The 21949-nt window shown below is 43.4% G+C and overlaps 1 protein-coding gene across 3 annotated transcripts in view; it reads left to right on the forward strand.

The window, feature by feature from the left end:
• Window positions 1–10111, forward strand: part of LMO2 (LIM domain only 2) — a 30612-nt gene extending 20501 nt beyond the window's left edge. For all 3 annotated transcript variants that reach the window (XM_027562696.1, XM_027562697.1, XM_027562695.1), the window contains 2 exons: window positions 2787–3002; window positions 9104–10111. In XM_027562696.1, coding sequence (XP_027418497.1) covers window positions 2787–3002; window positions 9104–9323 — 436 coding nt within the window. In that variant the 3' untranslated portion in view covers window positions 9324–10111. The remainder of the gene's footprint in view (window positions 1–2786; window positions 3003–9103) is intronic.
• Window positions 10112–21949: the final 11838 nt, after the last annotated feature.

Genomic DNA, 21949 nt, shown 5'->3' on the forward strand with positions numbered 1-21949 from the left:
AAACCCAGCTTCCTTAAATTCTCAGGGAAAAAAAATAACATTGCTTTTTTTTTTTTTTTAAGTATTTATTTAGGAAAACTCTGGGAAGGGTGCTTTGCTCACTTTTTTTTTTTTTTTTTTTACAAACCTAGAATTACCACTTAGCCCTGAGTTTTCAGAGCCTGGGCAAGATGATAGTAATACAATAAAAGAGTGATTTGGATGAATTACCTTTGAAAGGTGCCTAATGCTTTTTCGAGCAACAGAACTTAGTCACTAATCTTTTTATTAGAAGATAAATCTGGAGGTTTCAATTCCCTGAAGGAAGTTTGCTCCTTTCAAAGTTTGTGCTTTTTCACAAAGAGACTGGAAAATTGAAACATCTTCACCTCATAACACAGCAGGCATCTGCGGAAGGATGCTCAGTAGGGTGCTCTTCTCTATCCTTTGCTTTATTTTTTGCCCAGTGAAGATAGGCTCTAATTGGAGATGGACCAGCTAGCTGAGAAATTATTGCAGAGCATTTTTTCCCCATATCTTCCTTGGAAACTGTTGAGAAATTATCCCGGAAATCCAGGCCAAAGTGTATTGAGGTGTAATGTTCAGATAGGCTCTAGGAGAATGTAAAATATTAATTAGAGGCTGAGTCCCACAGTTATTGGCTTGGAACATCCACCAAAGATAATGTGATATTATCTTTAATTATAGAAAGATAGAGCCAATATCTTATCCAGTCCTTTCCTATCTCATCTTAGGCCATCACAGACAGTAGCTTTTTGGCTTAACATTTCTCCTGTGGACCACTACCCTACCAGATGCTTCAATGTGTACATACTTGGGTCAGTGTGACTGAGGTCAGTCTGATCAGCAACTCCACATTACACCCAGAAACTTGACTAGGCCTATGCAAATGAAACATTTAGACAGAAAGCCAGCCAGAATTCACACACACACAGATCTCTTCTACTGTGCCGTCGGTGGCCCCTACTGCCTCCCTGTGAGTAACAGGAGCAGTTCATTTCAATTCCAGGCAGTTTTGCACCAGCTAAGTGCAAATTCTCTTCTTTCACAGTTGGTTGGCAGGATCTGCGTCAGGGCATCCAGTGGTGTTGAGGTTCCATGAATGTTTCTGAAAGCCTAAAGTAAGGCCACGGGCTGTGAAAAGGGAAGAGAAGTGATTCCGAGGCACAGGAAAATGCTGGGTGTTTTATTTTTCAGGAGGGAGGGTGGAAGTCCTTATACATAACCTGTGGAAACAAAGACAAGTCAGGGTTCAGTGGATGTTTAAAACTCTATTTAAAGTCTGGAGTTTTTAGGAGATAATTAGTTTGGGTTTTACACTTCCCTGGTCTAAAAGGAGATCATCTCACAAAGGACCCTCATACCCATTCTACAAAGTGTGGGCTCGGTTTCAATATGCCTGAATATTCACAGGGAAGTGTGTACTTTAAAGACAGAGTTCTCTGAAGGTGTCAGAGTGTGTTATCAACACTGATTCCCTGAGCCTCATCCTTCCTAAGTATAAAGGCCCTTAAATGCTGTGGGCACAGGCCAGTCAGGATGCAAGGTCACCAAGTAAGCCAGCATCAGCTGGAAATAGGAGACACAGATTTATATCCTCAAGGTACTAAGGGGAAATTCCCTTTGGGAATTTCACAGTTGGCAGCAGGTCCATTTTTCCAAAAGTAATAGATTTTTGAAAAATAGATTTGTGTTTGAGTGAAGTTCAAGAGAGCATTTATTAATTGCTACAGATCAACAGGTATTCAGTTTTTCCTATGTCCCATCTGGTGCAGGAATCATTTCTCGCACTCTATTTTTTTTATCTTCTTCTGGCAAGTAAGGTTATTTCTTTTAAAATGTAAAACAAAAGGATTCAGATTCCAGTTAAGTGAACTGGAGACACTGTATGATTTTGTAATAAAAGAACGCATGTCACAGGCTCACTCTTAACAATTGCCTGGAGGAGATTTCAGTGTTTAATTGCCTTCCACACTCTCTCCCGAAAAGAACTATTGCCCCCTCCCCATTTTCTTTCCTAAATCAACTTCATGCGAATCAGTTTTGCTGCTGTAAAAGTGTTCATGTACAAAAAGGTCTGTTTGATCTCCTTTATAAATATAACAGTGGCTTTAATCAACACCTTGAGATTTTTCCTCAAGGACTCATTCCATAAGAAGGATAGGATGTGGAGTTTCTGTTAAAAATAATGAGAATTTCTATTATATCTTGATGGTATTTTTATTTGGGAAAGAGAAAGTAACCTAAAATAATTTGGGGACCCTTTCATCCTCATCTTTACATTCGTGCAGTTGGAAAGGGATGGAGTCCAGGTGGCGCAGAGATTCAAAAGGGAATTTGAAAATGTTTAACCCGCTAGTCACTGTTCTGGCCACAAGCAGCTCTTAGAGTCCTGGTGTCTCCTCGGGTTGGGCAGTGCCCTTGGCTCCGGGATATGGGGGGAGGAAGGAGATGAGGTGTGGAGGTAGAGTAGGAGGGGAGGGGGGATCAAGAAGAAGAGAGACCACAGGTCTGGGAGGGGGCTGGGCTGTAGCTGGGGGGGTTGCAGTGCCCTTTGCCTGAGTGCCTCTTGGTGCCCTGCCCTTGCTTCTTCCAGGATCTAGAACGTAGGGGCTAGCCCTTTCCCGTCCTAACCCAAGGCTGGCGGGGCCTCTCTGCCGTCGTCTGCCCTAGGTGTTTGCTCTCCCCTCCTTTCTCCGATGTCACCAGACAGTTGAGTGAGGTTCTCTGTGGGCGCAGCGTCTCCCCGAGGTGAGGCCATCCCTAATGTGCGGCGTTCCTTCCAGGGAGCCGGTGGACGAGGTGCTGCAGATGCCCCCGTCCCTGCTGACATGCGGAGGCTGCCAGCAGAACATCGGGGACCGCTACTTCCTGAAGGCCATCGACCAGTACTGGCACGAGGACTGCCTCAGCTGTGACCTCTGCGGGTGCCGGCTGGGCGAGGTGGGCCGGCGCCTCTACTACAAGCTGGGCCGGAAGCTCTGCCGCCGAGACTATCTCAGGTGCGTCCTCCCCGCCCTCCTGGGGCCCTGGCTCTGTCTCTCTGGCGCCTGCCTCCTGGGCCAGTGAGATCACGTTGGTCTCAGCTGCCCTGTGCAGGGGAGCAGTTGGCCTTTCCTCCTGTTAGGGAAGCATGTTCTCGGGGACACATGCCTGTGTGGTCCAATTCTCATATTTTAAAGGCAAGAGAGTGATGAGCACAAAATTCAGAATAATGGTTCCCTCTGGGGGTCAGACAAAGGGAGAGGGTGGTGAAGGAAGGCACAGGGTATGCCAAGGGAACTGAGAGTTTTGAAGCTTGTAAGTTTGAGGGTGGATTCCTAGCAGCTCATTTGATGCTTCAAAAACATATGCATAGGTTATAAGTATTCTTTTGTAAGATCTCAATATAATGTGATGAGAAATTTAAAAAGAGTAGCATGGAAACATATACACTAATGTTTATAAATAGATAGCCATTGGGAACTTGCTGTATGACTCAGGGAACTCAATCTGGGGCTCTGAGACAACGTAGAGGGGTGGGATGGGGTGGGAGGTTGGAGGGAGGCTCAAGAGGAAGGGGACATATGTATGCCTATGGCTGATCCATATTGATGTATGGCAGAACCCCACACAATATTGTAATTATGCTTCAATTAAAAATAAATTTACAAAAATTGAAAGTACAATCTCACCCCAGCACACCAAGCAGTTTTGGTCACAGCAGGAAGGCCCTGAAGTCAGCTGTAGATTTGAGCCCTGGCATCACTGCTTTCTAGCTCTGTGACCTTGGACAAGTTACATAACCTTCCTAAGCCTCAATTTCCTCATCTGTAAAATGGGGTTATAGAATAGCAGTACCTGCTTCCAGGAAGGGGTGGGAATTAGATGAGGTGGTACATGTAAGGTGCTTGGCATGGTGCATGGGTATCAAATAGATGTTGCTGCTGCTAAGTCGCTTCAGTCAGCTGCTGTCTTTCAGTAACCCTCATGACGTTTATCATTAGAGTCTTTCCCGACCTAATGAACAAAGTGATGGAAGAATGGAAAGGCAAAAGAGGAACTCTAGAACACCCACTGAGACAGGCACTGAAGCTATCTCGGATACTCTGGGTCATACATTTGGCTATGTGAATTTTCCGATTCTCAAACGAGTGCCTTTGCCTGGAATGTTCTAGTTTCATATGAAATTTCCAGTTCCATATTAGCTGCGGCAGAGGTAACTCCATGCCCTCTGCTGTCAAACCTGCTCGACTGTGCAGCTGTCAGTTTTTTTTGCCATCTTCGCGGGGTACAGGGTCTGTGGAGCATGCAGCCTTAATACATTAGGACCACCCAACCCAGGGAAGCTTGTTTAGACTCCAGTGCCCTTGGCTGCCAGGCCAGCTCTTTCTCCCAAACCTGCCCTCAGAGCATTTTACATTAAAAAAAAAAAAAAAAAAAAAAAAACTGCAGGCAATTCCATGGTGAAGCAAGCTTATCTGTTTACCCAGAGACTGACAGAATAAGCTTTTTCTCCCCCCTAAATTTCCTGATTAAAGTCCTTGCAGATTTGGTGGTTCAGAGAAAAGAAGTTTCCAAGGATCATGATTTTAATTTTCACCATTTATTATTATTATTATTATTAAGGAACAAGAACATAGAACTGGGGTAAATAGAGACCTGATTCTCCTCCCTACTAGTTTGCCAAATCAGTGTGGAAAAGCAGACGGGTAAATGATTCCCACTGGGCCCCCTGACTACATCCCTGTCAAATCATTTGAATCTTATTAAATGAAGTACAGATAGAGTAAGGTCAAAAGAGCCCAGGTTTCTCCCTATCTCTGAGGTTTTATATAACATTCAAGAAGAAAACTCCGTGCTGCCTGGGCTTGTTAATCTCTTGCATTTTTAAAAAGGATAGAAAAAAAAAATAGTCTGGGAGACCCAGTGTTAATTAACTTGTGTCTTGGTGACATGAAATAATTCTTTTCCTTGCTACATTCCTAGGCAACATGTTAATTAACTCTGTGTTAGTGCAGGCGTTTCCAGCCATCCTTTCATATTTATATTATTGTTATTAAAATGGGCAGGTGGAAGCTTCAGACATGACACCTCTTGACAGAGGAGAAAAATCGTTTCTTGCTGCAGGCATGGCCCTTCAGCCATGGACTTGTTTGCTTGCATTCTTCACATAGCTGACAGCGCCTTTGCAAAAGGCAAGTTGGAGGAGTGAGGATATGTGTGCTGGGATGGTGTTCAGTCCTTGCCCCCGTCCCCCCACCCCCCACCGTCACCCCAGGAGAGCTTCTCTCCAGGGTTTCCAGTTGCTGCCTGGCCCGTTAAAGTCTTTTTCAGACATTTAGCCTCACAAAATCAGGAGATCCCCATGCAGAACCTAAATAAACTCTTAATTGCTAAGTTGTGTCCGACTCTCTGCGACCCCATAGACTGCAGCCCACCAGTCTCCTCTGTCCATGGAATTCTCCAGGCAAGAATACTGGAGAGGGTAGCCATCCCCTTCTCTAGGGGATCCTCCTGACCCAGGGATTGAACCCACGTCTCCTGCATTACAGGCAGATTCTTTACCATCTAAGCCACCAGGGAAGCCTGAACCCAAATAAACCCTGTGCTATTTATGTTGTTTTCTTGGGAACTTAACAGTAGCTGTTAATGTCAGTACCAAGTCCAGATCCCCTCAGATCCCTTTTTACGATTTTTGTGCTCAGTGCAGCCCCTACCCCCTATTGTTTTACCTTCAACAGCACCTTTCTGTTAAAGCCAGAAGCCTGCCCAGTACCCCCACCCACCCACCCAATGCCCAGCAGACCTTGCCCAGTGGCTGGCACTGCCAGAGACAGAAGTCTAGTAATCTTGCCTGGAGCCAAGGCCGCTTGGAGACATAACTTACACCCCAGAGTCCCCGTGCATTCAGGCCAAAGCTCCCTTCTGGGGGACTTGGCCCAAGACTGCAACTTGGCCTGCCTTCCATCTTCTGTCTGGTTTCCCTCGCCACTGTACCTGTTTTCCCTGATGACACATCCTTAATAAATCCTGGCCTCTGGGTCAGTTTCTGGGATAGCCAGCCTAAGTTACCAATTCTTGGTGCCAGAGGTGAATGTGCAAGTTAGATGTCAAGTCCTAGCTTATTTTCACTTAGTGAAGTCTCAGCACACCAGAGCTGGAAGGGGCTGTAGAGGCCTTCCTTCCCTTTCAGTTCTCTTGTCTTACAGCTTAAGACACGGAAGCCAAGGCAGAGGATGTCCCTGGCTCCAGGAGAACTGGCTGATTGGAGGTGATGTTGGGATCTGAAGGTGTCTCCCAGATATTAGTCCTTCATGCTTCCCGTCATCAACTGCCTGACGTGTGTGTAATTTACCCCCTGATTTCCCTTTAATAAACGCTCCCCTTCCGTAAGGGCCACACACTCCAGGCGGTTGGCTGCTTTCCACGCATGCTGTTTTGTGAGTCGTTTATTCTCACTCAGGCCCAAACTCCTCTGACTGAACAATCAGGAAATCAGAACTGTCTTTCCACTCCATGACCTCCAAGGTGGCAGTTCCCGACAGTTCCACCATCTGCCATCTTGGGATGAAGTGTTCTTCCCCCAGTAATGAGTTTGCACCCAGGTGGGGCCTTGAAAACACTCGGAGATCTTCGCATGGAGAGTGGGATTTGGAGGGAAACTAGCCAGCCTGTCTGTACCTGCGAGCTCTCTACCCACAGACCATGTCTTCCTGGTTCCATTCATTCTGCTCTAAATTTGTCAACTGCTCTCATCGCCTCTACATCCTCTCAGAGCCTACCAGTTGATTCGCTGCTACGCTGAAGTTCCTAAGAACTTCTGAGAGGAACAACCATTTACCTAAAACTTCCCTGAAGGTTTCCCATGGAAAAGACCTGCTGACATGCCATGTAATCAGGCAGCAAGACTGGCCCCTTTGGGAATACCCCCAAAATGTGTTAAAACCCAGCCAGCGTTGGCTTCACCCTTGAGCACTGGAGCTTTGACTTGTTGCATTCCATCCTCCAACAGCCGGGTGAGGTTGATGCTGTGATGACCGTCATTCCACAAGTTCACAGTCAACAGAGGTCTCAACAGGGTCACTTAGGTACTCAGGGCCGGTCCTGCCTGAATCGGAGTCTTCTGATTCCAGCACTTGTGTTATCCAACTCGTGCGGGCTGATTCTCAAACTTCAGCCTGCATTAGCATCACCTGGCCGTATTCAGGACCAGACAGACGGTTGGGCCTCTACCCACAGAGGTCTCAGTCAGGAGGGCCTGAGTGTGCGCTTCTAGCAAGTTCCCGGGGGATGCAATGCGGTTGGTCCCAGGACTACACTGTGAGAACCACTGCACTAGGCTCCGGCCTCCCTAGGTGGCACAAGTGGTAAAGAACCTGCCTGCCAATGCGGGAGATGTAAGAGACGCGGGTTTGATCCCTGGGTCGGGAAGATCCCCTGCAGGAGGCCACGGCAACCCACTCTAGTATTCTTGCCTGGAGAATCATGGGCAGAGGAGCCTGGAGGGCTACAGTCCATAGAGTCGCACAGTCGGACAGGACTGAAGCAACTCAGCATGCGGTAGGCTCCACCATAGTGCATCTCCTGCTTTGACACCGCATATTGCTTAAAATAAGTGACCAGTCAACTGAGACTTGGGAGGGTCTTGATTTTGATGACAGAAGAGAAGATTTTCAGAGACTTATGCCATTGGGCCAGCGAGGATCTTGAATTAGGATCTTCCATTCAATATGGAGAGATACTGCTCGTCCCCCGGGTGGCTGAGGGACTGTTCACTGTTGAGCTCCCTCCATCTCCCAGAAGCTGTTGTGTGCAATGGCCTGTGTGGCTCTGGAGAAGTCAATGACCAGCCCTCCCTGGGGGTGGAATTAGAGCCCTTGATGTGATAGTGTGTGGGAGGGAGCCTCAGAAAGAGGCCCATTTCATTGCATTCCTCTCAAGAAGGCCCCTGGGCTTTACTCCTGCTCCCCTTCTAAAATAAAAGTTCCCTTGGGAGGAAACACACAATCCATGCCTAACCTTTTTTTTTTTTAATTGGAGGAAAATTATTTTACAATGTTGTGTTTGTTTCTGCCGTACAACATGAGTAAGTCATAATTATGTATGTAAAACTATACATGATATATATATGTCCCCTGCCCTGATTTACCCTCTAGGTTGTCGCAAAGCACAGGCTGGGCTCCCTGTGTTACAGAGCAGCTTCCGCCCAGCTATCTATCTTGCCCATGGCAGTGTGTATATGTCAATGCTACTTTCTCAATTCATCCCACCTTCTCCTTCCTCTGCTGTGTCCATTCTCTACATCTGTGTCTCCATTCCTCCCCTGTAAACAGGTTCATCAGTCCTACTTTTCTAGGTTCCATATATACGTGTTAATATATGACATTTGTTTTCCCCTGTCTGATTTACTTCACTTTGTATAACAGGCTCTAGCTTCATCCACCTCACCACAACTGACTCAAATTCCTTCCTTTTATGGCTGAGTAATATTCCTGTGTGTGTGTGTGTGTGTGTGTGTGTGTGTGTGTGTGTGTGTGTGCCACAACTTCTCTATCCATTCATCTGTCAGTGGACATCTAGGTTGCTTCCAATTCCTGGCCATTGTAAATAGTGCTACCATGAACAGTGGGGTACATGTGCCTTTTTGAATTGTGCTTTTCTCAGGGTATATACCCAGTAGGGGGCTTGCTGGGTCATATGGTAGTTTTATTCCTAGTTTTTTAAGGTATCTCCATACTCTTCTTCATCATGGCTATATCAGTTTACACACAGCTAACCTCTTAAATCACTTCAGTTAAGACTCTTTTCACAGAGGCAGGTCCTAGGGCATCCTAGAAGCAAGGAGAGAGCTCGGAAGAAGAACGAGTTATGCCAAACACAAATGCCCCAGGCATGGTTTCATGTCAGAGGACCCTCTTCCTTCTAGGAAAGACTATGAATTAGTCATAGTCAGTTGTGGAGAGGTGGATGAATTAGTTGGCCGTCTGTCTGGACCCAACTCTTCCTTGCTTCGCGACATCTTGGAAATCCAACCTACATCATGGAACCCGTCCTCAGGCTGTTTCTTCCAGTCTTACCTCTGCACCTGCCTTTTTAGCTTCTCTCTCTTTCTTCCCCCCAGGCTTTTCGGCCAAGATGGTCTCTGTGCATCCTGTGACAAGCGGATCCGTGCCTACGAGATGACGATGCGGGTGAAGGACAAAGTGTATCACCTGGAATGTTTCAAATGTGCCGCCTGTCAGAAGCATTTCTGCGTGGGTGACAGATACCTCCTCATCAACTCCGACATCGTGTGTGAACAGGACATCTACGAGTGGACTAAGATCAATGGGATGATATAGGCCAGGGGCCCCAGCCTCTCGGGGTGGAGATTCACTGAAAAGTCCCTGTCTCTGTGGGGTCTTACGCTCTCGGGCATTCTGGGGATTTGAGGGTGGGCTGAGGCATTTCTTAGGGGATGGTAGATTCTAACTGGGCACCAAGAACCAAGACATAGCACCCAAGTGACATGATGCAAGGGGCAGAACTTAAATGTCACAAAATGACTGGCCTTGGGGGAGAACTTAGGGACAGTGGCCACAGCCTCTGGTAATAACTGACATGATTAGCCAAGGAAAGTCGGGGACTGCGGTGCCGTCATGATGGGACTTCCATCTACAGATAGGGACATATTCTGCCCAGACTTGTTATGTCTTTGACCCTTGAAAACTAGAGATGTGCAATTGATTTGTTTTCTTCCTGGTTTTTATGACAACCCTGTTCCAGCCACTGTCCTCCACACGAGAGAAGGACAGAGATAAAGAGTGGCCATCCTCTTCTTCTTGGCCACCTTCCCAAGGCCTTAAGCTTTGGACCCAAGGGACACTGCATGGAGACAACATTTTAGTTGAGAATGAAAACTGCAACTTTTAACCAAACAATTATTTAAAGCAATGCTGATGAATCACTGTTTTTAGACACCTTAGTTTTGAAGTGAGGAATTCCACAGATTGTTTCTATACAAATGTAAATCTAAAAAAAAAAAAAAAGTTGTTCAACTATTTTATTATCTTAGATTATATCAAAGTATTTGTTGTGTGTAGTTTGAAAAAAAACTCTGCGGAAAATAAAAATGACTGACTAAAATGCAGTGTTGTGTATTTGGCAATGACTTATAATTTGGAATGGCAGAAAAATGACTTTATATGAAAAAGGAGAAGTAAATAAGCAATTTACCTTTAGGTCAAATAAAACTTAGGTTTATGTGTGGGGTTTATAGGAGGCAGGCACATTTCTATATTACTAGCAATTAGTATGTAACAGGTCATCATGTAGCTCAGAGGGACGTAGAATAATTAGATTGTTATTGTAAAACAAGCATTTCACTTCAGCATTGTATGCAGTGAATGGAAGGCAAGATCTTTGCCTTTGGGAAACCTGTAACCTAGAAAGGACACAAATACATAAAGCAGATTCCCTTTGGGAGAGAAGGTAATTACCTAGTTTGAAATGTGGCAAAGATGCTGAGCTTGACACTTCGATTTTCCAAGACGTGTGTCTCAGGGTGTTTTATGACAAGTGGTTAAAAGAACCTTACTTTGAGGATTTAAAGCAGGCACCTCGTCTGCGTGTTTGCCTTTCACGGCATCCAGGCCACCGTGAACTGACTCAGAGCGCCACCTGCTGGTCACCACCTCTCAGGTCTCTAGTTGAAGAATGTCCCAATGACCGACTAACAGGTGCATTTCAATTGTTACGTAAAAATATTGGCAAGTATCACGAAGTCTTAATGTGTTTAATTATCAAGACATCAGAATCATGCATCTAATACTACAGTTAAGTAACCATGATATTCCTTTAAAAACTTTAAGGTTTGTTTGGGTTTTGTTTGTTTTTCTACTGGAGAAATAAGTGATGGCTCCCTTGGTCTGTAAAATACTAAAAGTGGTTGGGAAATTTGACTGCTGAGGGTGGCCTATTTAAATCAAATCTAGTTATACTGAGTTTCAACTCAGGTGGTGGAAAGGACTGCCAGTGAGGGGATGTTTGTTCTAAATCAGCAGAGGGAAGTGGTTCTCCGATTGTGGCCCCAGAACCAGCAATATCAGAGTCACTTGAGAACTTATTAAAAGTGAAGATTCATGGGCTCCATCCCAGACAAAATGTGTTGGAAATGCTGGGGATGGGATTCAACAATCTTTGTTTTAACAAGCCCTAAAAATGCTCCTGACTCATGCTCAAGCTTGAGAATGTTCTCCAACATCTCCCAGTTTAGTAAAGCATCTGCTCTAAATTGTTAATAGCTAATATTTGACACAATGGTTAATCCCTGAGTAACCTTTCCACATGTAGACAAACACTGTCTACCCCTGGTCTCTAAACTGAAAACTTTTACATAATTTTGTAACTCAGCTAGCAGTTGTCATCTGCCAGAACAATCACAATGTAATCCACCATTTTCAACCATATCGACATTATTAATAATAATAATAGATTTTAGTTATGTAAACTATTAGGTAAGAATAAAAATGATTCTTGCTTTAGAAATGTAAATTTTATTCTTAACCCCCACAGTAGTACAACACACATAAGAGTCAAGAACTCAGCTAATGCCTTTCCCATCTTCAGTAAAGTAATAATTAACTTTTCTGATTGTCTATAGCACCATCTTGCAGAATTGTGAATGCATAGACAGTCTCTGTGATGTCACTCCAGGGGGTCAAATGTCTAACCCACAACTGACTTGAGACAAGGACGTGTAAAGAGAGGGACCAACTCCCAGAATTTACCTGGTGGTCCGTCCTTGGCTGTGCAGCCAGCGCCCCAAGACCCAGAGTCAGGACAAGGTACCTGCACCCTTCCGCAGTCCATGACTTAATTCAGCAGTTAGCTGGGATATTTCACTTCCTCTTGTCTTATTCATGTTTTATATCCCAAACCAGCCTCCTTTTATTGCTGTCTCTAATCGAACTACTGTCTGGAGTCACTGGGCTTCCCAGGTGACTCAGTAGTTAAGCATCTACCTGCAATGCAACAGACCAAGGTTCAATCCCTGGGTCACGAAGACCCCCTGGAGAAGGAAATGGCAACCCACTCCAGTATTCTTGCCTAGGAGATCTCATTGACAGAGGAGCCTGGCGGGCTACAGTCCATGCGGTCGTAAAGAGTTGGACATGACTTAGCCACTAAGCAGAAACAAAAATAGAATCACTGCTTCTCAGGGAATCTTAATCCTACAAAGTTACAACAGAGCAGTGGCTAGGAGCTTTATCATCATAAGACTGGGATTTGAATTGCAATGACATCACTTAATCACTTAACAAACATTTACCCATCACTTACTATGTGCCAGAGAAGGCAATGGCACCCCACTCCAGTACTCCTGCCTGGAAAATCCCATGGACGGAGGAGCCTGGTAGGCTGCAGTCCTACGAGTCTGGGGTCGCTACGAGTCGGACACGACTGAGCGATTTCACTTTCACTTTTCACTTTCATGCATTGGAGAAGGAAATGGCAACCCACTCCAGCGTTCTTGCCTGGAGAATCCCAGGGACAGGGGAGCCTGGTGGGCTGCCGTCTATGGGGTCGCTACGAGTCGGACACGACTGAGCGATTTCACTTTCACTTTTCATTTTCATGCATTGGAGAAGGAAATGGCAACCCACTCCAGTGTTCTTGCCTGGAGAATCCCAGGGACAGGGGAGCCTGGTGGGCTGCCGTCTATGGGGTCGCACAGAGTCGGACACGACTGAAGTGACTTAGCTAGCTACCATGTGCCAGGCACTATTCTAGAGGCTGGACAAGTATTAACTCCTTCACACCATAAAACAGCCCCACGTGGCAGTTTCTGTTCATTGTCATCCACATTGATTCCAGGGAAACTGAAGTACAGACAGGCTTCGTCACCTGCTTAAGGTCCTACAGCGAATACAGGCAGAAGTTGGCTGTAATCAAGACCTCAACCTGTGCCCTGCTGCTTCTCTTAGGCTCACCTCCCTGAACCTCAGGTTTCCCATCTGCAGTTTAGGGAAAATAAATACCTTCCTCCCCAGGTCACTTGAAAATATTTGACTTCAGTCTAGCCAGGAATGTAACCAAAGTACAACGATACCAGATTAACACCATAATAAAGGTATGTAAAAAATGTTATGGAAACACAAGTAAAGGAACAATTCAGTTGGCCCATGCGTGGCTATTGGGGGCATTTTAAATGTCCCTGAACCAGCAAGGAGGTGACACAGACAAGACCAAAGACTCAGAGACCTCGACCTTGTAGAGCAGGCAGTCAAATGAACCCAGAGTTTTCATGGTGGTGGTGATTATGGTCACCTTTGGCTGGAGAGGGGCTGGACCAGTGAGTAAATAAACAGGTAGATGGGGTTTTCCACAGTTTTGAGTCTGCATGGCAAATCAAAATCCAAACCCAGGAATCTCTGAGGGACAGAGGAAGGGTACAAGGGAGGTACAAAATGGGCCTGGAACATCTTATTACACTAGAAAATAAGGAAGTGCTTTTAAAAATGTAGGCATGTCACGAGGACAAAGAAGCCAGCTTGAAGGGGCTATCAGTGGCCAAATCTGGGGCAATTTGATTACGAAAATCATGAAGGACAGTAATGAGTTACAAAGTGTTGGGGGAAAAATAAGAATCTGTGGGTTCATACCAATAATAAATAAATGGAGAGAAGAAAGGGCTCTCGTTTACTGCAGAATCTTGAATGCTAACTAGTAAATGTGAAGAGAATGTGGGAGCTGGAAAGTCATCCTTCTGAAACTACCATACTGAAATGACAGAATCAAGCAAGAAGTATCAATAGCTGCTAAATTTCAACAGAGAAAGACCAGGGTACTTGGATGGTCTTACAGTTCCTTCCCACAGATTGTTATTCATTGCAAGGGGGAAATCCATAATTACTCAGTGGAGAAATTGGACAGCACCTTGACCAGGTAATCAGTGAGGGATGGTTGGACTGTGTGTGTCTCCAGATGTGATCCTCTGCAGGGGACACACCATCCCTGTTTTAGCATTCTGCCTGAGAAGACAGAGCTTGGCTCTAAGTATGAGACAAATTACCAGGCAAACTCAAAATGATGAATATTGTATTTTTAAAAAGAGAGGCGATGAAACTCTATTTTCAAAAATGTAGATGTCATAAAGAATAAAGGCAGGCTGTGGAATGTTCCAGATTCAAGAAGGCTAAGGAGACCTGATGACTGAATCTAATACCTGGCCCTTTTCTTTCCCTCCAGTACCAGAGAGGGGAGAAGTTATAGAGGACATCATAGGGGCAGTTGGTAATATTGAAATATGAATAGGTAGATTAGTTCAAACTAATGCACAAATGTTAAATTTATTGAGGTTGACAACTGTGGTTGCAAAACAGACTATCCCTACTATTAGGTAGGTACTGAAATACTTAGGACTAAAGGGTAATGACATATAGAACTTATTCTCAAAAGAAATTCACATGTGGTATGTATATGTGTGTGTGTGTGCGTGTGTGTAGAGAGCGAGAGGAGGAATAAATGGCAAAACAAATGAGTAAAAAAATGTTAAAGGCAAGGGGCTTTCCTGGTAGTCCAGTAGTTAAGACTCCACACTTCAACTGCAGAGGTTGTGGGTTCCATCCCTGGTCGGGGAATTCCCAGCCTGCTGTGAGGTGCAGCCAAAAAAAGGTTAACAAATGAATCTAGGTAAAGGATGCATAGGTGCATGATTTTTATTCTAGCATCTTTTCTTTAAATTTGATAATTTAACAAGTAAAACATTTTTTAAAACTTCAGAAATCTTGACTTTTTCTTGTCTCGGGTTTTTGATTTAATTAGAACAGGAGAGATGATAGAGTGAAAATAGCTTAGTTTAGAAGTCGGTGATATTGTACTATTTGTTTGTCACAATTTAAATACACTTTTGGCCTTAGAAGTAAAGGTTATGTGTCCCAAGCCAGCAATTCCTTCCAAATACAGATAATATAAATGATGCGTTTAGGAGGGTCCACTCAGTGCCAGTTTCTCAGTTCAGTTCAGTTCAGTCGCTCAGTCATGTCTGACTCTTTGCTACCCCATGAATCGCAGCAAACCAGGCCTCCCTGTCCATCACCATCTCCTGGAGTTCACTCAAACTCATGTCCATCGAGTCGGTGATGCCATCCAGCCATCTCATCCTCTGTCGTCCCCTTCTCCTCCTGCCCCCAATCTCTCCCAGCATCAGGGTCTTTTCCAATAAGTCAACTCTTCGCATCAGGTGGCTAAAGTATTGGAGTTTCAGCTTCAGCATCATTCCTTCCAATGAACACCCAGGACTGATCTCCTTTAGGATGAACTGGTTGGATCTCCTTGCAGTCCAAGGGACTCTCAAGAGTCTTCTCCAACACCACAGTTCAAAAGCATCAATTCTTCGGCGCTCAGCTTTCTTCACAGTCCAACTCTCACATCCATACATGACCACTGGAAAAACCATAGCCTTGACTAGATGGACCTTTGTTGGCAAAGTAATGTCTCTGCTTTTGAATATGCTATCTAGGTTGGTTATAACTTTCCTTCTAAGGAGTAAGCGTCTTTTAATTTCATGGCTGCAATTACCATCTGCAGTGATTCTGGAGCCCCCCAAAATAAAGTCTGACACTGTTTCCACTGTTTCCCCATCTATTTCCCATGAAGTGATGGGACCAGATGCCATGATCTGAGTTTTCTCAGAGCCAACTTTTTCACTCTCCAGTTTCACTTTCATCAAGAGGCTTTTTAATTCCTCTTCATTTTCTGCCATAAGGGTGGTATCATCTGCATATCTGAGGTTATTGATATTTCTCCTGGCAATCTTGATTCCAGCTTGTGCTTCATCCAGCCCAGAATTTCTCATGATGTAATTTGCGTATAAGTTAAATAAGCAGGGTGACAATATACAGCCTTGGCGTACTCCCTTTCCTATTTGGAACCAGTCTGTTGTTCTATGTCCAGTTCTAACTGTTGCTTCCTGACCTGCATACAGGTTTCTCAGCTGGTCTGGTAGTGCCAGTTTCTGGAGCAGGTGATTTCTCAACCTTATAAAATGAGCTTGGTACAAATTCTACATGTCCTTTGAAATCAGGATCACGATGTAATCATCTGGCTCTGAAATGTGTTATAGGACCAGGAATCTAAGCTATAATGTTTTCTGTGAAGATCTAAGAATTGAGTTGAAAGAAGTTTCAAAGCATTAAAGCGACTTTCGTCCTCTCTCAGTGGCTGTGTGTTAATTCTCCCAGAAAATCATCGTTTCTCTGAGTTAATAGAATCTTTGAAGCTAAATCAAGTCCATTTCCCATTGTCACATTGTGAAGCTTTTGAACCGGACTCACTGAATTATCCTATTTGATGGCCACCTTGAAGATAGCTTTGCGATGATCTAAGAAAACCCACAGCTGCAGCTTCTGAGTGCCGCCCACTGCCTTTCCACCTCATCTGATTCATTCTCATTACTTAGTGAGAAGTTCAGGCAAATGCCACTTAGATAATTAGTAGGTAAAATAGACGGAGAAGGCAATGGCACCCCACTCCAGTACTCTTGCCTGGAAAATCCCATGGACGGAGGAGCCTGGTAGGCTTCAGTCCATGGGGTCGCTAAGAGTCGGACACGACTGAGCGACTTCACTTTCACTTTTCACTTTCATGCATTGGAGAAGAAAATGGCAGCCCACTCCAGTGTTCTTGCCTGGATAATCCCAGGGACGGGGCAGCCTAGCGGGCTGCCGTCTATGGGGTCACACAGAGTTGGACACGACTGAAGCGACTTAGCAGCAGCAGCAGCAGCAGCAGGTAAAATAGATAGAAGTCAATGTGATGTGATAGAAAGAATGCTGAAATGGAAACTGGAAACCTGATTTTTGTCTCTAATTAAGAGGTATGTCTTCAGGCAGACCTCAGTTTCCTCATCTACAAGATGAGAAGCTTCTTATAGATTAGGAATTTGCTCCTCAAAATTTGGTGTACAGACAGGGAAGTGTGGAAATTGGGAGTAAGCATTTGTAGTAGCCAGTCTCCTAAGATACTTCCAGAGATTCTTTTTAAAAATTTTTTTATTTTGCATTGGAGAATAGCCAATTAACAATGTTGTGGACAGCGAAAGGACTCAGCCAAATCATACATGTATCCTTTCTTCCCTAAACGCCCTTCTCATCCAGGCTGCCATATAACACTGAACAGTTCCCCGTGCTGTATGGTAGGAGCTTGTTGGTTATCCATTTAAAATGTAGCAGTGTGTACAGGTCAATCCCAAACTCTAACTATTCCTTCCCCCCATCCTTCCCCTCTGGCAACCGTAAGTTCATTCTCTAAGTCTGTGAGTCTGTTCCTCCAGAGAGTTTTTCCTCCCAGCTTCATGCTTGTGTGGTCTCCTCTCGTATCACATAAGACAAATCCATCCAGTCAGACACGACTGAGCAACTAAACCACCACCACATGTAACCAATAGTGTATTGCAGAAATGATACAGTGTGATGTCTGAGGTTAGGTCATAGGGACTTTGTGGCTTCCACTGAGCTATCTCTTGGATGACTTGCTCCGGAGAAAACCAGTTGCCATGCCATAAAGATGCTCAGTCAGCTCTATGGAGAGGGCCACGCAGTAAAAAGGAATTGAGGCCTCTTGATATCAGCCAGCACTTGCCTACAATATGACGAAGCCACCTTGAAAGCAGAGCCTCAAGCCTTAGTCAGGTCTTCAGATGGCTGCAACCTTGAATGTCACTCATGAGAGACTCTTAAGTCAGAATCAATCAACTAAGCTGGTTCTGAATTTCTAACCCACAGAAATTATGTGAGATAAATAATTGTCTTAAGCTGAGGTATTTTATTATGTGGTAAGCCATAATTAAAACACATTTTAAAACTCTCAAAGCAATTTGATAATCTTGTGTCTGTTGAATCTAATTTTTAAATTTTTCCGGTCATTTTACTTTCTATTGTATTTTACCAAAGTATCAGTCCATGGTGGTTTGAAAATTAAAAACAAAAAACAAAAACTGATTCTATTCCACAGAGAATTTGAAACTCCCTGATCAGAATAATACAATCCCAGAGTTGAAAAAGCTTTTTGAAATTATCCACTCCAAACTTACTCAGAGAATAAATCTCTCTTACAGTTTTCCTGCAATTTTTCCAGCAATAAAACTCTGATTCTCAGCAGCATTTTATTATCACTATTGTTATTAAACATGCTTTTTATTGAGAGACCAGATGGGGGAATATTGCTTAAGCCAAGTGAGAAATGACAGTGGCTTGGATGAGTGTGTTTGCAATGAGGAAGGAGAAAAGTCAACAGGCTCAAGATACACTTCAGAGGTAGCTGCAATTACTTAGCATACACGAAACACATGGTTGTTTTCTTGTTATTACTATAATAGGGGATTCTTAACCATCTTGCTGCTGCTGCTGCTAAGTCGCGTCAGTCGTGTCTGACTCTGTGCGACCCCATAGACGGCAGTCCACCAGGCTCCTCCATCCCTGGGAGTCTCCAGTCAGGAACACTGGAGTGGGTTGCCATTTCCTTCTCCAATGCATGAAAATGAAAAGTGAAAGTGAAGTCGCTCAGTCGTGTCTGACTCTTCACGACCCCATGGACTGCAGCCCACCAGGCTTCTCCGTCCATGGGATTTTTCAGGCAAGAGTACTGGAGTGGGGTGCCATTGCCTTCTCCCTTAACCATCTTGGGTATCATTATTTTGTTGAAGAAACACTGTCTTCATGGTGTTTGTTGCAACACAGTTTTCAGTGTTTGCTAAGGTTTTACTTGCTTTGTGTAATCAAAGGAAATGAGCTACCGAGAAGAGAAAATTTTCATTTGAATATAGACAAATCTTTCCTTTCTTACCTGGTGATTAAAGAAAAAAAGATGGTTGGTCTTAAGTTCTGGGTAATTGGTATCATTAGAAAAGAATATGAATCTTCTTTTTTAAGTTGAGGTAACTGGTTTATAACATGATATAAGTACAGATTCTGAATGGACAAAACACACACAGCCTAGAAAATTATAATAAAGATCTACACTGGTCCAGTGATTCTTCCTGTCTCACTGGGAAGAAACAAATACCAACTTTCTCTGAAGCAACATACTTGCAGATCATGCAGAATTTCCACAGAAAACTAAACTTAGATTATGCAAAATGTCCATGAAAATCTAGAGCCTCACTCAAGATGAGCTTTAAATAAATAAGTAAAATGCAAAGTATACATCCTGCTATGAACAAGTATCAGAAAATATGACACACATAGACCCCAAGAATTTCAGTTCATAGAAAAACAGTTTAAAGGATAATATAAAATAAATACGTTTTAAAATGATGTAATATATTAAGAATATACTAAATACATTATTTACTTAGTATAGTAAAAGAACAAGTCTCTATTTTTTTTAAAAAATGTAGATTTGAACAAGTATCAGATAGAACTTCTAGAAAGAAAAACAAAATAACTGAAATTTAAAATTCAGTTAATGGGTTTAACAGCTTAACAAAGAATTAGTAAGCCTATAGACATAGTTAAGAAAATCACCCAGAATGAGATTAAGAAAAATGGAAGTTAGAATGAGAAGTGTCAACCTATACCTACTAAAAGATGATGCTGTGAAAGTGCTGAACTCAATACGCTAGCAAATTTGGAAAACTCAGCAGTGGCCACAGGACTGGAAAAGGTCAGTTTTCATTCCAATTCCAAAGAAAGGCAATGCCAAAGAATGTTGAAACTACCGCATAATTGCTCTCATCTTACACGCTAGCAAAGTAGTGCTCAAAATTCTCCAAGCCAGACTTCAACAGTATGTGAACTGTGAACTTGCAGATGTTCAAGCTGGATTTAGAAAAGGCAGAGGAACTAGAGATCAAATTGCCAACATCCGCTGGATCATAGAAAAAGCAAGAGAGTTCCAGGAAAACATCTACTTCTGTGTTATTGACTATGCCAAAGCCTTTGACTGTGTGGATCACAATAAACTGTGGAAAATTCTGAAACAGATGGGAATACCAGACCACCTGACCTGCCTCTTGAGGAATCTGTACACAGGTCAGGAAGCAACAGTTAGAACTGCACATGGAACAATAGACTGGTTCCAAATCAGGAAAGGAGTACATCAAGGTTGTATATTGTCACCCTGCTTATTTAACTTCTATGCAGAGTACATCATGAGAAATGCTGGGCTGGATGAAGCACAAGCTGAAATCAAGATTGGCGGGAGAAATATCAGTAACCTCAGATATGCAGATGACACCACCCTTATGGCAGAAAGTGAAGAGGAACTAAAGAGCCTCTTGATGAAAGTGAAAGAGGAGAGTGAAAAAGTTGGCTTAAAACTCAACATTCAGAAAACTAAGACCATGGTATCCGGTCCCATCACTTCATGGCAAATAGATGGGGAAACAGTGGAAACAGTGACAGACTATTTTTGGGGCTCCAGAATCACTGCAGATAGTGACTGCAGCCATGAAATTAAAAGATGCTTACTCCTTGGAAGAAAAGCTATAACCAACCTAGACAGCATATTAAAAAGCAGAGATATTACTTTACCAACAAAGGTCCGTCTAGTCAAGGCTATGGTTTTTCCAGTGGTCATGTATGGATGTAAGAATTGTACTATAAAGAAAGCTGAACACCGAAGAATTGATGCTTTTGAACTGTGGTGTTGGAGAAGATTCTTGAGAGTCCCTTGGACTGCAAGGAGATCCAACCAGTCCATTCTAAAGGAGATCAGTCCTGGGTGTTCATTGGAAGGACTGATGCTAAAGCTGAAACTCCAGTACTTTGGCCACCTGATGCAGAGCTGACTCATTGGAAAAGACCCTGATGCTGGGAGAGATTGGGGGCAGGAGGAGAAGGGGACGACAGAGGATGAGATGGCTGGATGGCATAACCGACTTGATGGACATGAGTTTGAGTGGACTCCGGGAGTTGGTGATGGACAGGGAGGCCTGGCGTGCTGCAGTCATGGGGTCGCAAAGAGTCGGACATGACTGAGAATCTGAACTGAACTGAACTAGGAGTTCCAAAAAGAAAGAATAGAGAGACCTAGGAAGAGGAAATATTTGAAGAGATAATGGGTGATAATAGCTCAGAATTGATTAAAGCACATACATGGATTTTCACACAAGATATTATATAAAAGACACAAGATATTAGTGTTCTCCAAAGAAACAAAGCCAACAGGATGTGCTGTGTGTATGTAGACAGATGTGATAAAGAAAATCTATTAATATGAAAAACCCACAATTACAATTATACATAATATGAAAGATTGAAACTTTCAGTTTGGGGAAAATTCAAGGATGCCCACTCATAACTTCTCAACATTGTGCTAAAGATTCTAACTAGTATAGTAAGGAAGAAAAAAGAATTAGAAAGTGAGTGGATTGGGAAAGAAGTGAAGTTGCCTTTTCATAAACAGAAAGCTTGACTACGTATAAAATTTAAAGGAATCTCCCCAAAAAGCCAACTTCGAACTAAGGAGTTTAGCAAGGCAACAGAATACAAAAATCAATTGTATTTACATATACTAGCAACAAAAAAATCAGAGTCTGAAAGAAAATTAAAGACCATTTAAAGTAGCATAAGAATATTAAATTTGAGTCAGACATGACTTAGCGACTAAACAACAAACCTGAATATTTAATGAACCCTTATAACTCAATATTTGGAGATAACTCATCTGAAATAGACAAAAGATTTGAATAGATATTTTGCTAAAGGAGATGCACAAATGGAAAGCTATTCAGCAATACAAGGAAAAATTAAAGACTATTGATACAAGCAACATGAATGGGTCTCAAACACGACTGCCCTGAGAAAACCGGACACAAAAGCCTATGTATTATACAAGTCCATTTACTGAGGTTCTAGAAAAAGGAAAGGCAGTGATGTAGAATAAACCAATGGTTTCTAGGAACTGGGATTGAGGGTAGGAGGTATTCATTCCAGAGGGGCATGAAAGAACTTAGGCCCGACACAAGATTCAATCGCCAGCTCAG

The sequence above is a fragment of the Bos indicus x Bos taurus genome, chromosome 15 (assembly GCF_003369695.1).
Source record: "Bos indicus x Bos taurus breed Angus x Brahman F1 hybrid chromosome 15, Bos_hybrid_MaternalHap_v2.0, whole genome shotgun sequence".
Taxonomy (NCBI): Eukaryota; Metazoa; Chordata; class Mammalia; order Artiodactyla; family Bovidae; genus Bos; species Bos indicus x Bos taurus.